General features: G+C 35.7%; 1 protein-coding gene across 1 annotated transcript; it reads left to right on the forward strand.

Moving 5' to 3' along the window:
* Window positions 1–10,250: 10,250 nt before the first annotated feature.
* On the forward strand, window positions 10,251–10,893 carry LOC141511343 (keratin-associated protein 3-3-like). Its single transcript, XM_074220566.1, has one exon. It carries the CDS (start codon window positions 10,259–10,261, stop codon window positions 10,556–10,558), a length of 300 nt encoding a protein of 99 aa, XP_074076667.1. The 5' UTR covers window positions 10,251–10,258; the 3' UTR covers window positions 10,559–10,893.
* The last annotated feature ends 4,245 nt before the right edge of the window (window positions 10,894–15,138 follow it).

Consider the following 15,138-nt stretch of genomic DNA (forward strand, 5'->3'; position numbering starts at 1 on the left):
AATGATGAATCTAGTGTTGCTCTGATCATGTTCTTCCTTAAGTTCATTACCTCTGGGGATTTTTCTTTAGTTCTTTTGACATCGTGAGGATCACAATGGACTATTCAAGCTATTCATTAGTATTCGTAACTTGCTATATGAACATCCTATCTTCTCCATTCATTGGGAAGTAATAACAGTTTAAGGGGGGGAAAGCATGATTAAATATTTTAAAAGAAAGTGAGAAGGAACAAAAGAATAAATGATTGAAACAATGAACAAATAAGGGGGAGGAAGGGAAGAAGGAAAGAAATGAGAGAGGGAGGAAAGAGGAATAAAAGGAAAGAGGAATAGAAGAAATAAAGGAAGGAAGGAAGGAAGGAAGGAAGGAAGGAAGGAAGGAAGGAAGGAAGGAAGGAAGGAAGGAAGGAAAGTAAAAAGAAAAAGGAATGAGAAAAGGAAGAAGGGGAAAAAGTAAGAAAGAAAGGAAGAAAAGAATGAATGAATAAAAAGAGGTATAGGAGAGAGAAGAGTCAGAGAGAAGAAAAGAGGGAGGGAGAAATGGAGAGGAAAAAGAAGGGAAGGAATCATCATCTCTAATTTTCAGTTTTGATTTTAAATTCTCTGAATCAAAAAATGATAAATAGGAATATTTAAATCTATAACAGGAAAACTATTCTAAAGATTTGTAAAATAAAAATTACTTGAGCTTGTTGATGATGTTTTTGAAGTTGAGAATGCAACTTTCTTCATAATTGATTCCATCACCCTTGTCTGCATATGATCAGGTTAGCTTATCTTATTTCCCCTGAGTTCTCATAAAACTACTAACAAGGACTCAGTAAACTTGGAATACTTGAAAGACCACTATTTGTTACAGTAGATAGAGTTTTATTATCAGGAAGAACTGAGTTCAAATGTGGTCCCAGATACTTAGTACCTTATTGACTGTGGGCAAATCACTTAAAGTGTCTGCCTAGTTTCCTCATCTGTAAAATGCAGTATAATGTGTCATCTACTTCAGAGGTTTACTATGAGAGTCAAATATGGTAATATTTGTAAAGTACTTCGCAAATCTTAAAGCATAATATAAATGACAGAGCTTTAGCAAAAAAATCATTCATCTAATTTTTATTGAGGTATTTCTATGCGTACTATAACACTGTGGGGCATTTAGAAATGAATTTATCCTAAAGAAATGTATAATCTAGGGAAGATATACATCTGAAACTAAAAACTTACCATTTGGACCCTAGATAGATAGTAAAGGCACAAAGGGATACATGTTACAATTAACATTTCTCATTGACTCACATCTTTTCCATTTTCCAACTGGAATTCATAGTTTGAAGTCATAGTTACCAAGCTTCTTTCATTTATACCTTGATCCGATATTTCCAGATGCTTTTTTTTAAGTGAGTTGTTATCCTTAAAAATAACAGAACTACAGAACCTCAGACCAGAGAGGGACTTCAGAAAATATCTCATAAGTGATAGCCAAGATTCAAATTCGGATCTGAGACATAAAGTCTAAAACTCAGCTCAAAGGGTAACAATTACTGTAGGGAAGATTAACTAATATTGATAATTTACCTCTCCATTGTGTTTATGTGTCATATCCTTACTTAATAGACAGATTTTAAGAGCAAAGACCTTGTCTATGCATTTTTTTTTCAGTTTTTGCAAGGCAATGGGATTAGGTGGCTTACCCAAGGCCATACAGCTAGGTAATTATTAAGTGTCTGAGGCCTGATTTGAACTCAAGTACTCCTGACTCCAGGGCCGGTGCTCTATCCACTGCACCAACTACCTGCCCCCTTATCTATGCATTTTTGGTGGACACTTTCTTAAACTTTGTCATGAATTGATATATTCAGCCTCAGGATCACAAAATGTCTTGCAGAAGACTCCACAGAGGTCATCTAGACCATTCCATGCCAGGGAGGAAGAAACACCTCTTTTGTCAACATTCAATGAGGTGGTGAGAAAAAGAGAAACAGAAAAAGAGACAAAGTAACAGATACAGAGAGGGACAGAGTTGTAAGTTGCTGTGCTATGGGATCCAAATATAAGAAGAAAGAGCTCCTGCCCTCAAGGAGCTTACATTCTAGTTTTTTGGTATTGTTCAGTCAGTTTTCAGATATGTTCAAATCTTCATGACCCCTTTTTGTATTTTTTTAGCAAAGATACTGTAGTGGTTTCCATTTTCTTCTCCAATTCATTTGACAGATAAAAAATACAGAGGAAAGCAGTATTAAGTGACTTTCCCAGGTCACAAAGCTAGGTAGTGTCTGAGGCCAGATTTGTACACAGGAAAATGAGTCTTTGACTCCAGACCTGTCACTTTATCCACTGTACCCACCTACTTACTCACTGTATTCTAGTAAGAGAGTGAAAATACATAAGGGAGGAGCTAGAAAGGGATGTTTGGAAATGGTGTCCAGGAAATGAAAAACATTCTAATTCCAGGCAAGATAAGGTAAAAGCTCATCTACCAGAGTTGAGGGAGACTTCAGGGTGAGAATCCAATCTTCTTGGGCCAGAAGAGGATGATGGAGGGACTGCAGGATGAAAATGGTTTGAAAGTGATGGATAGGAAATAACATGGAAGACTGGTTCCAAGTAAAATCATTCAAAAATTCAAGTAAAATCACTGAACTACCAGAAATGAGAGTAGTTTCAGGGTCAGAGACCAAAGTTCTGAAACTTAGCAACCTATAACCCTTTTAGAGAACACAAATGGTAAAATAAAGCTTCCCAAAGCACAACCTGGGCAGTCAACTTTAACCTGGTCTACAGGAAATTTACATTTCTGTTGACAGGTCCATCTACTAGAGTAGGGATAGGTAGACTTTTCAAGAGACAAACTGCTTCCTATCTTTGATGCATTTAGAGGAAAAAATACATGTAAAACATCTTGCAAAATAAAGAACTACATAAGTACTAACTATTCTTATTGCTGTTGTTGTTGTTACATTCCTAATAGATAAATGAGTCATGAAGGTTATGATCTCACCAGTCATATATCATATATAGAACAAAGAGGAAAAGACAAAAAACATTATTTAGTCTCATAGATTTTGCTGAATTGTCATTTCAACCAATGACCAATCGTTGGTGATGAGGACTATGATGAGAAATCACTTTGAAGATGAGCTCCATAGGCAAACTTCCTTGACAATGAATCTGAGTATTGCAAAGCATATATGACTAACTTAATAGGACCCAGAAATCTTCATGGATAACTAAATACCTAACTGATTAGAAGATCTCACAGAAAGAAGGTGACATAGACAGAAAATTGGGGACAGGAAGTCATACCCTGGTCAACACCCACTGGGGAGAATATATAAGAGAGAAGACATTCAAACCATCAAAATACCCATCTTTCTTTCCTACTAAGCAGGAAAACAAATTCCCAACACCATGTCTTTTTGTCATGGCTACTGCTGCAGTGTCCCCACTGGACCTGCCACCACCATCTGCTCTTCTGACAAGTGCTGCCGATGTGGAGTCTGCCTGCCCAGTACCTGCCCACACACCACTTGGCTGCTGGAGCCCACCTGCTGTGACAGCTCCCCACCCCCCTGCCACATCCCTCAGCCCTGTGTGCCCACATGCTTCCTGCTCAATTCTGCCCATCCCAGTCCAAGCCTGGAGAACATTGACCTGACCACACACACCCAGCCTTGTCCTGGTGAGCCCTGCATCCCCCCATGCTGCTGAGTGATGTCTACCTTTGCCTAGAGTCTGACACTTATAAGTCATACATTGGGCTGCTTTAGTAACCCCAATGAACTTCAACAGATATTAGAATGCCAGATGTGGCAAAGAACATTTTTATCATCAATAAAAAGGAAAACAAGATACCTCCTTTGGCAACTTGGAGGAATGTGAATGATAAGCTATTGCACTGGCTGGTTGAATCCAAATATTGTTGAAATTTTTAATGTTTCAGATTGTTTCTTTGTCAATTTGTTCCTTGGGTTGTCTTTCCTGTCCTGAATGCTTTTGTCAAAGGTTGGGGTTTCTTTGTGAATTTCCAAATAAATTTGATTTCTCAAGCATTTATTTTCAGATTTTCTGTATTTCTTTTATAAAGATTTAGAAACAAGATAGACTTCCATTACTAGAGCAGTGTAGATTAGAATAATTGATCAAATCTATATAACATTCATTAAGCATCTGCTAGGTACAAGATGCTGTGCTAGACTCTGAGTCTATGAAGACAAACCAAAGATCAGGCCCTGACCTTGTGCATCTTATATTTATTTGGGGAATCATACAAAAAAACAGATAGAATATAGAACAAAACTTCAGATAAGCCTATATACAATAATTTGAAGGACAGAACATAAATAGCAACAAAATAGAGTCAGAAAATTCTTCCCAAAGTGACACCTGAGTACATTTAATGAAGCTAGAAATTTTAATAGGTGATGTGGCCAGGGGGGTTGGGGGGGATGCATGTTAGGTATGAAGGACAGCCTATGAAAAGATTTGAAGGTGACAACATGTATAAAACTGAGTCAGGAAGATCTAACTTCAAAGATAGTCCCAGATACTTCCTAGCTATGTGACTGTGGGCAAGTCACTTAATCCTGTAAGCCTCAGTTCCTCATTGGTTAAATGAGCTGAAGAAAGAAATGGCAAACCATTCCAATATCTTTGCCAAGAAGCTCCCAAAAGGGGTCACAAAGAGTTGGACATAACTAAAAATGATAACAACAACAAAAGATTTAAGCTCCTTAAGGGCAAGAACTGACTTTTGTCTCTTTTTTTATATTCTCAGAGATTAGTGCATAGTAGGAACTTAATAAATGTTTAATGATTGAAGTAGGTGATTTAAATGGACTACAGAAAGTATGAAGGACAGTAATGTGAAATAAGTGTGAAAAGATAGTTTGGAGTCTGACAGTGAAGTACATTAATTTATCAAAGAGGATATTCATAGGCTAGTTATAGCAGCTAGATGGTGGCACAGTGGATGGGGGTAGCAAGGTGACATAATGGATAGAACACTGGCCTTGGAATCAAGAAGATGGTAGTCCAAATACGGCCTCAGATTTTTGACTCTTACTAGCGTGTGACCTTGAGCAAGTCACTTGATTTCCTTCATATCCAGGACCATCTCCAACCATCCTGATTCATATCTCACCACTGGATTCCGATGGTTCTGGAGGAGAAAATGAAGTTGTGACTTAATACAGTACCCACTCACTCAAATCCAATAAATTTGCTTGTCATGACATCACCTCCCTGATGAAGATGGTCTTCGAAAATGAAGGACAAACATTATTATGGCAGCTAGATGGTGCAATGAATAGAGCACTGAGCATAAACTATCAAAGTTCAGATCTAGCTTCAGATGTTTATTAATTGTGTAACACTATGTGAGTCATTTAGCCTCTATCTGCCTCAGTTTCCCCAACTGTAAAATGAGGATAATGACATCTACCATCTGTAGTTATTGTGAAGAACAGATGAGATATTACTGAAAAATATTTAACATAGTTGATACTATGTAAATAATCATTAATATTATTATCATCATTACTATTTGAAGTACGTTAAAATGATAATAACAAATTCCTAAGATCATAAGGTGATATTTAGGTTTCTTTAGATACTTCAAAGATCAGAAATGTGATAAAGTATGCTGGAATAAAGTGTCAGAAGACTTGGTTTCTTCATCTGAGTTGAATCCCTAACTCACTTCAATTAGTCAATCAAAAGCTGGTTTTTAGAATGCAAACTATGAACCAGGTACTAGAAAGTCAAGGAAAAGTCCTTGCTCTCAAGGAGTTCACAGTCTCTGCAATTAACTATATGCAAACAAGCCATAGACAGAGTAAACTGGAAATAATTGACTTTAGGTCACAGAACATAGATGCTTCATAAATTAATGATAGTACATGCTTGCTAAATCCCCGGTTTAGAGCAAGGTATATAACCTATTTCTGAATATGAGTTGTTTGTTTAAGCATCGATCACTCTTATTCATCCATCATACACTTATAAAATAATCTTGAAACATTCATTCTGGCTCTAATATTCATTGATTTTTCATCATGTATAAAAACACAAAACCATATACTTTATGGAATTGAATAAAATCTTTGTGAGTGGAATCAATTTTAGTCTTAGGTAATTAAGACCTGGAAAATGGAATAATATTACATTTTTATAGTGCAACACCAAGTTCCCTTCTTTAATATATCATAGATATAGATGTAGAGCTGGAAAAGTCATCAGTGGTCATTTCATCCAACCCCTTCATTACACAGATGAGAAACTAAAACTGTGGGAGAGGAAGTGATTTATCTAAAGTCATACAAAGAGCAAAGGGAAGGGCTGGGAGCTTAACCCATATCTTCTGACTTCAAATGCAGCCCTCTTTCCACAGCAGTATAGTTAATCAAGGACTATAGATATGAAATCAATACTTAACTAGGATAAGAATACATTGACTCTTGCAGAAATTTTCTTTCTATTTTAACCCATCATTGCCTGGTAACACAGGTGACCCTGGCAAGATACTTAACCCTGAGTGCCTCAATTTCTTCTTCTATAAAATTAGTGAAAGAAGGGAATGGCAAATCTCTCCAGTATCTTTGCCAAGAAAATCCCAGATGGAGTCACAAAAAGTGAGGTATGATTGAAAACTACTGAACAAACCCTATACTTTCTAATCAAATCATAGGAAACATTTTAGGATATCATTCACCCCAAGATCACTGTGATGGCACAACTTTCCTTGAACCCTCAATGCAGGAGAGAGGACCTCTCTATATACAATGTAAAAAATTCTTGTGGGTCCCAGAGGACAGGCCAAATGGGGAATGAAACTCTGACTGCTGTGCTAATAGTGATTCATGCCAAAAAATATTCTCTGTATCTCAAACACCTGCTTCAACTACCAAATGTGCCATCCTGAAGGCCCTCTACTGGCAATGTTTGCAAACATTCCACTCAGCTAAGTCTTAGGTCATAGACAAAGACATAATCAAGAAGACACTAGGACTAAATTTATGATGAGTCACCATGAAGCAGAAAAGGATGAATGTGGAGAGACTGAGAAAGCATGCTCAGAGATGCTCTATACCATTCTCAAGTTGAGTTGTTCTGATTGTTGAATTTCAGTCATGTCTGACGCTTTATGATCCCATTTTTGGGCTTTCTTGGAAAAGATATCAGAATGGTTTGTCATTTGCTCTTCTTTTTCATTTTATAGGGCAAAAGGGTTAATTAACTTACCTGGGGTTATAGAACTAGTAAATGTCTCAGGCCAAATTTGAACTCATGAAGATAAAACTTCCTAATTCCAAGCCCAATACTCTATCCCCTATACCACCTAACTGCCCTCAAGTTGTGCCTCAAGGTACCATTTCCCAGAATGGTATCATAAAAAGAACACTGAATTTGAATTGAAACCCGGATTCAAATATTGGCTCTGCTTTCTTGGTGATCTTGGGCAAACTACCACATTTCAGTTCTTTACCTGAAAAATAGGAGAATTGAACTAAGTCACTGTTAACATGGGAAGAATGATAGATCTGGAGCTAGAGGATTTAGTTCAAATTTTGTCTCTGCTACATCTTAATTATGTCATTTTAGGTAAAAAAAAAACCTAAGTTCCAGACCATAAATTTACTCATCTGTAATTAGAGGAAGTTAAGCTAGATGTCTGAGACTATGATCCTATGGTCCTATGACCTCAAAACTTCCTTCTGGTTCTATGATCCAAAAAGCATGAAAATTATATCTCTTGGAAAGGGAAGGAAATAAGAATTTACTAATACCTACCATTCATCAGACACTCTCCTATATTCTTTCTAAATGTGTTATGCTTATTTCATGAACCTTAATAGTATATCTCCTTGGAAGTGAATAAATATAATAATAAGGGTGGGGTTTACACATAAATTAGGATATATTCTACTGTTAGCAAGTGTGTCTGCTTCTACTTCTTTCTTCCTATGCTTGGAAATTAGTCCATGCCTTTTCAGGTCTTCCCTATTCTTGTAACTCAATCCTCAAAGACTATGAAATGAGAGAACTAATGATCATTAGACAAGTCCAAGATGATAATTAGACTTCTAATTCCTTTGATACAGAAACAATATCTCCAGGGCTTGAAATTTATCCTTTTGTCCAGAATTGATCCATCATACAAATAAACATAGATTTGAAAGAGAAAGCAGAAAGGTTTTTTTTTCCTTTTAAGTTTGTTTATAAAAATATATAATCTTGCTTCCCATCAGTGATGCAGACTTTTTGCTTACCTTTCACACCACAACAGAGGGGAGTTTGGTCTTGTGAATTCTATTCTTAGTTTTCAAACCATGAGTCATTGGGTCACCTCAGGCAAGGTATTTTGCCTCTTGAGGCCTCAATCTCCTCTTTTATGAATAAAGAGAGTAATACTCAACTCTAAGTTAGTATATTACATATGAGAAATAATTATTATTTATAAACACTCCCAGAGAATTCAATGAAAACTGATAGGAATATATAAAACCATGATTATATATTTACATTTTATTTTGTGCCTTAAGGCCTACAGCAAGTGATAATAAGCATAATTCTTCTACAATTTAAATGTGGACAATTGCATATCTTGACATAGCTGTTTGAAAGGCAATGTGCCATTCTAGAGAGAGAAAATAATGTTATTTCTGCCATGAGGTTACTGTGTTACTGTGTTACTTGCTAAAATTTCTCTTCTAAAGAGTATCTTGTATGTGAAAACAGATGAGCCTAACTGATTTGATCACCCAGCACATTACACAGTAGGTGTTGAAAAAAATGTTTATTACATAGCAGGAAAAATCAAACACATGAAAGGGAAAGTGATCTGGTATACAATGCACTGAGAAAATCCAGAGCTTTGTATATATCATGAATCCTAGGTATAAATCCCTAGCTAACTAGCTGTTCAGAAGTTAGTTTAAAAGTCACACCCTTCTCCTGATTCTCACCTACCCCCAAAATGTTCGTGCTCTCTCCTCTCCTGAAATTACTTTGAATATTTACTATGTATATATTTTATTTTATTCATCTGTGTCCATGCTATCCCATGCCATCACCACCAAGACCATACTTCCTTGAGGGTAGGAAAAGTTTCATTTTTGCATTGCATCTCCAGCAGTTAGGAAAGTATATGGCTCAGAGTAGGTATTTTATAAATTAATCATAAAAATGCTTGCTGGGGTGCCTGTCCAAGGAAGGACTCAAACATCTGGCTTCTTCCCTCTAAGTTATTTATTTAGGCATTACCCATTTTACTTCATTCAATCTAGGTCACCAAACATTTATTCAGTGAGTATTTCCTAAATTCAAACTGGGTTTTTGGGAAGAAGATAGGTAAATTTATAGATTTCCATTCACTTAATTTTGTTCCATGTTTGTCTTTGCATCTTTAGACATTTCCTCTTTGTCAAGAAGTTGCAGGTGCACAACTCTAAGCACTCAAAGATTTTAAGAAATGATTTGAAGGTCAATTTGACAGTACCTAAAATTCCCATTTATTCCTTACTTCCTCCCCCAGCCTACCCAAGAAACACAGTAAATAACAAAAACAAAAAAAAATCTTGCTTATATTCTCACATCTCCAGCATTACCAAAGTGTCTATTTTTCTTTCACCTCTCTTCAATGACATATATACTGAACTGAAGCAACTGGACAGATCAAGTCTAGAGAGAACAGATTTCCATAGGCAAAAGAAAGTCACCAAAAATCATCCTTGCTCTTAAGAAAGTAGGCAAAGTTTGTTGAGATTTGTTCATTTCAAAATGATAATATTTAAAAGAAAATTCTATGAAAACAACACAAGTTCATTCCCTACCACTCAATAGTCAAAGTTAAATTGAAAAAGAAGATACAAATAGCACCTTAGGGAACATTCTCTAGGTATGAGTCACTTGCAATGTTTCTCATCAGGACTGTTGGGTAAATTGCTGTAATGGCAAATTCTTTGATGTATCTCATAAAACTTTACTCCCAATGACAAATGGCAAGAGTAACAAGTTAAGATTTAGCAATGAACTCAAATAAAATGTAATTACCAAGAATGAAGACTCTTCACTGGCATCTAAATGTCAAATCAGTCAAGAGATAATAGATCTATGAAAACAAACAGGAACAAGGAAAGAAGCCTTGGGATTGGACTATCCCCTCCTGGGGAGGGTATATAAGAGCCCCACAAAGAGAGGAGAAATTCAAACCATCAGAAATACTCATCTTTCCTACTAAGCAAGAAAACAAACTCCCAATACCATGTCTTTCCGCCACGACTGCTGCTGCAGTGTCCCCACTGGACCCGCCACCACCATCTGCTCTTCTGACAAGTGCTGCCGATGTGGAGTCTGCCTGCCCAGCACCTGCCCACATACCACTTGGCTGCTGGAGCCCACCTGCTGTGACAATTGCCCACCTCCCTGCCACATCCCTCAGCCTTGTGTGCCCACATGCTTCCTGCTCAATTCTTCCCATCCCAGTCCAAGCCTGGAGAACATTGACCTGACCACATACACCCAGCCTTGTCCTGGTGAACCCTGCGTCCCCCCATGCTGCTGAGTTTTGTCTACTTCTGCCCAGGCAACACCTACAATATGCCTATCCTTCATTGACCTGCTTCAGTAACCACAACCAATTTCATCAGATGTTCAGATGGGGACCAGATGTGGCAGAACCACTTTCACCATCAATGCAAAGGAATTTCAAAGACCCAAATGACAACCTGGAAAATGGAGAGGTGAATATCACCTATCCTTCTAAGGCCATTCAGTTCTCTCAGATTGATGTGTTTGATTCTTCATTTGGGATGCTTTGGGGGATTCATTTACAGTCTTTTGTGTCTTCCTAGATACTAAGAATTTCCTTGTGAATTTCCTAATAAACTTTATTTTCCATTCTGGCATAGCACAAATGTCTATGAGTTTTAAAAAATTATTTTTGTATTTTTATTGTATGTATTCCCTATTTTCCAACAGTATCATTTAATATATATATATGTGTGTGTGTGTGTGTGTGTGTGTGTGTGTGTTTGTATGTATGTATATATGTATATATACATACATATATATATATATATAATGGTTCTAAATTTGTAGGAGTGGAAATCAATAAATAAGTATTTATTAGGGTTCTATTACCAATAGTTGTTATCAACACTGAGGAGATAAAAGCAAAAAGAAATATCCCTTGTCTCCAATAGAGTTTGCATTCTAATAAGACAGAAAATATGCAAACATCTAAATATATTCAAAATCTAGGAATCAGGCTATACCATAATTTCATTAGTATGATTACTGGGTTTACTTCTGTAAGTTGACATCTCTTTTCCCCAATTTACAGTCATATAATTTGCCTAGACAATTGAGAAATTAAGTGACTTGCTCAGGACCACAAAGTCTGTGTGTGTCAAAGATAAAACTTGAATCCAGGTCTTTCTGGCTTTAAAATCCAGGTTTCTATCAACTAAGCCCTAGTGTATTGCTTTCTATGTAACATATATAGGGGAGTTAGCAAATGAGAGATTTGGAAAGGTCTCACATAAGACCTTTGGGAGTTGAACTTTTAAAAAAAAGGAAGGAAAAATGAAGGAAGCACATATTCCAGCCCTGAAAAGAAAGAGATAGGAGATGGATCAAAGTTATTGAAGAAAAGGAATAAGTCCCTCTTAGCTTTTTAGATCAGAAAATGGGTAGAGGAGTAATTTATTAAGCCTGGAAAAGTAGATTGAAGCTAAGTCGTGTAGGCTTTTAAATGTCTAAGAGTGTCATTTAAAGGAAAATGACATGAAAAGGAAAAAGAAATGAAAAAACCCAAGCTCTGTGACCCTGGGCAAGTCATTATCCCTGTTTGCCTCAGTTTCCTCAATTATAAAAATGAGTTAGAGAAGGAAATAGCAAACTACTCCAGTATCTTTGTCAAAAAAGCTTCAAATAGGATCACAAAGAGTCAAACACAATTTGAAAAATGACTGAAGTTTATATTTGATCCTGGAAGCAAAAAGTAATTGTTTTTATTTATTGGACAAAAGAGTGATGTGGTTAGACCTATTCTTTAGAAAAAATCTCTTTGGCAGCTGAATGGATATTAACTTAGAAAAGGAGAAACTTGAGAGAGGGGAGACAATTATAACAGGAGATTATTACAACTGTCTAGACAAGAAATAATGACTAGTTATCAAAAAAACTGAAAAAGTGAAGATCTGTCATATTTGAAATAAAATAGAAAAACTAGATTTGTTGTTTCAAGCTAAAAAACTTTATATGTTCTATCCAATGCATTTCTCTAATAAGAGTAATTGAATTGACTAGGATTTATCATAATCCAATAAATCAAATATGGTTTGTCAATTCAACTGCTCTAGATAAATCTGCAAGTTTTACAAAAGAGCAGTTATAACTTACATTTGTGTACTAATTTATACTTTCCAAAATACTTTAACATAGAGTAAGTAATTCTCACCACAGTGTTTTAAGTTTTACAAAGATTAGAATTTAAATGATTTTCCTACAGATGGTAGATGACAGAGTAAGGATTCAAACCCAGCTTTTCCTAGCTCAAATTTCAGCACTACCTCTACTGTATAACATAGCCTTCCAATATCATGTTTGATTCTTAAATAATATTTTCATGCAATATATAAAGCAGGAAAACTTCCCCCAATTTACAGATAAGGAATATGAAGACCATAAAAATTAAATGATTAAATATATTCATTTTAGAAAAATTTGAATAAATGGATATGGCTTTGCCTATTAGCAAGACTTTTGATGAGATATATTTTATGCTCCTCAATACTCCTAGAAAGGGCTCTTCATTTTTAATTAGAAGGCTTGGATTCAAATATCACTTCGGCAAGATAACTTATTTGACTATATATGTTGCTTCTCCTTGTGCCTCAGTTTCCCTTTATGCAAAATGTGGAGTTTGGACTGTATGTTTCCCAGGGACCCTTCAAGATCTAAGTCCTATTGTCTTTCCCTTGTCCTGATACTCTCATTAATTTACTATACTAAAGACAGCAAAACTTAAACATTGCTGGACTATTTCCATGCATAAGCCGAGGTTCTTAACCTTATCATCCATTAATCAATCTAAGCTCAAATGAATACTTCTTAACATAGGGGAAAAGACCTTGTAGGGCAGTAGGAAAAGCAAATGGATTTAGTGTCAGATAACATAGATTCAAATACTGACTTTGCTAATGTGACATGTGAACGATGAAAAAACCAAAGAAACAGAGGTTCCAGATTTCAAGCTAATTGACTTAATAAGCAGTGCATGCCAATTGCACACAAAATTGGTTCCAAGTCTTCCTTAATTTTGGCACTGACCCCGACTGCAGGGGGACTGATTTTTATGCATTAGAAACAATCGAATAAGACCAAATAATTAAAAGAAAACAATTAACCAGGATACAAAATTAGGTAATGTGTTTTCGAACTGGAAGAAAAATTAGGGGCTTTCCAAATTAGGAGGGGGAAAGCAAACAAGAGCAATTCCCTGAAATCAGAAAAAGATATATCACTCTTCCCCCAAATGTCTATATTCAATCAAAGGAACATGAAAACAGTAACTGATTAACCAGAACAGATTCAATTTTCAGATAAGTCATATGGGTTGCTTGAGATGTATTAACTGTAAGAAAAATCTTTGCATCAATCAAAATAAAGTGACCTGCCTGAGATAACACAAATAAATCACTAGTGAAGGAATAAAGAACAATGACCACATTGACTCCTCAGGATCATAAGGCCATTATACATGAGAAAATAATCTTAGCTATCATTAATATAGTGTTTTGTTTTTGCTCTTTTTTTGTCTTCTTTTATCCTCAGAAGCACTCTAGGAGACTTGTTCTTTATCCATTATGTGGATGCCTCTTTCTTTTTAATGCAGATGCTTAATAATTATGTGCAATCCCCTTATGACTTCCTAAGTGTTGGTAGCAGAACAGTGGACAGGGAATCTGAAGGTGCTGAGGATCATATGGTTTTTAGACCATCTATTAATTTAATTGCACACTATGCTAAATGGCAAGTCCTTGTCCAATAGTTAAAAAGCTGAGACATTGTTAGAGAAACTGAACTATATGACATCATGATCCATGTCAATATTGACATTCTTACTATAAACTGCATGGATATAAACATTGTGTTACACATCTAATCATTACTGTCTTATAAACAGAAATTAGTTCAAAGGAAAGATATATTTATTATTAATAATTAGTTTTAAAGATGTATTCTTTGTATTTTTTGAAGAAAAAACATTTTTTTCACTTGTTAGACCACTTACTCAAGAGTCCAGTATGAATTTTCTTTAAAATCTTGGGTTACTGACTCACTGGATCATTTGGGGCATATTTTCTAGACTTGTATTCTGTAACATGGGCAGGTCTTAAACCTGCAGTAAAGTCTTTTGCATCATTAGTAAGCATAAAACTAATTCACATTAAGATTTTTATACATGTATATGTTCTAACAAAATCCATAGAAAGAGAATAGCATTTATATAATGCCTACTATGTACCAAAAATTGTGCTGGGTTGTTATTGTTACAAATATTATCTCATTTGATCCTCACAACAACTCTGGGAGCAACTAGATAGGACAGTAGACAGAATGCTAGGCCTGGAGTCAGGAAATCCTAAATTCAGATTTTGCCTCAGATATTTGCCAATCACTTAACTTCATTTGCCTAAATTTCTCATCTATAAAATGAACTAGAAAAGGAAATTAGAAGCCCCTCCAGTATCTTTGTCAAGAAAATCCCATATGGGGTCATGAAGAGTCAGACATGACTGAATAATAACAATAAACAACTCTCTGAGATAGGTATGGTCATTAATCTCCGTTTTACAGTTGAGGAAACTCTTACAAACAGAAATTAAATGACTTGTCCAGCTAGGGTCACAGAACTGGTTTCTGAGAATGGATTTGAACTCAGGTCTTCCTAACCATAGTCATAGTGCTCTATACACTGAACTACTTCAGAAGATAAAAATTTTAAGCTAAAAATGTACTTAGAAGTATCAAATACAAATACTGTAATGGAGAGATTATAGGCATAGAGTCAAAAAGACCTGTGTTTGAATTTCTCGTCAAACATATTAATTCTACAGCCCTAGGAAAATCACTTAA

The sequence above is a fragment of the Macrotis lagotis genome, chromosome 2 (genome assembly GCF_037893015.1).
Source record: "Macrotis lagotis isolate mMagLag1 chromosome 2, bilby.v1.9.chrom.fasta, whole genome shotgun sequence".
Lineage (NCBI taxonomy): Eukaryota > Metazoa > Chordata > Mammalia > Peramelemorphia > Peramelidae > Macrotis > Macrotis lagotis.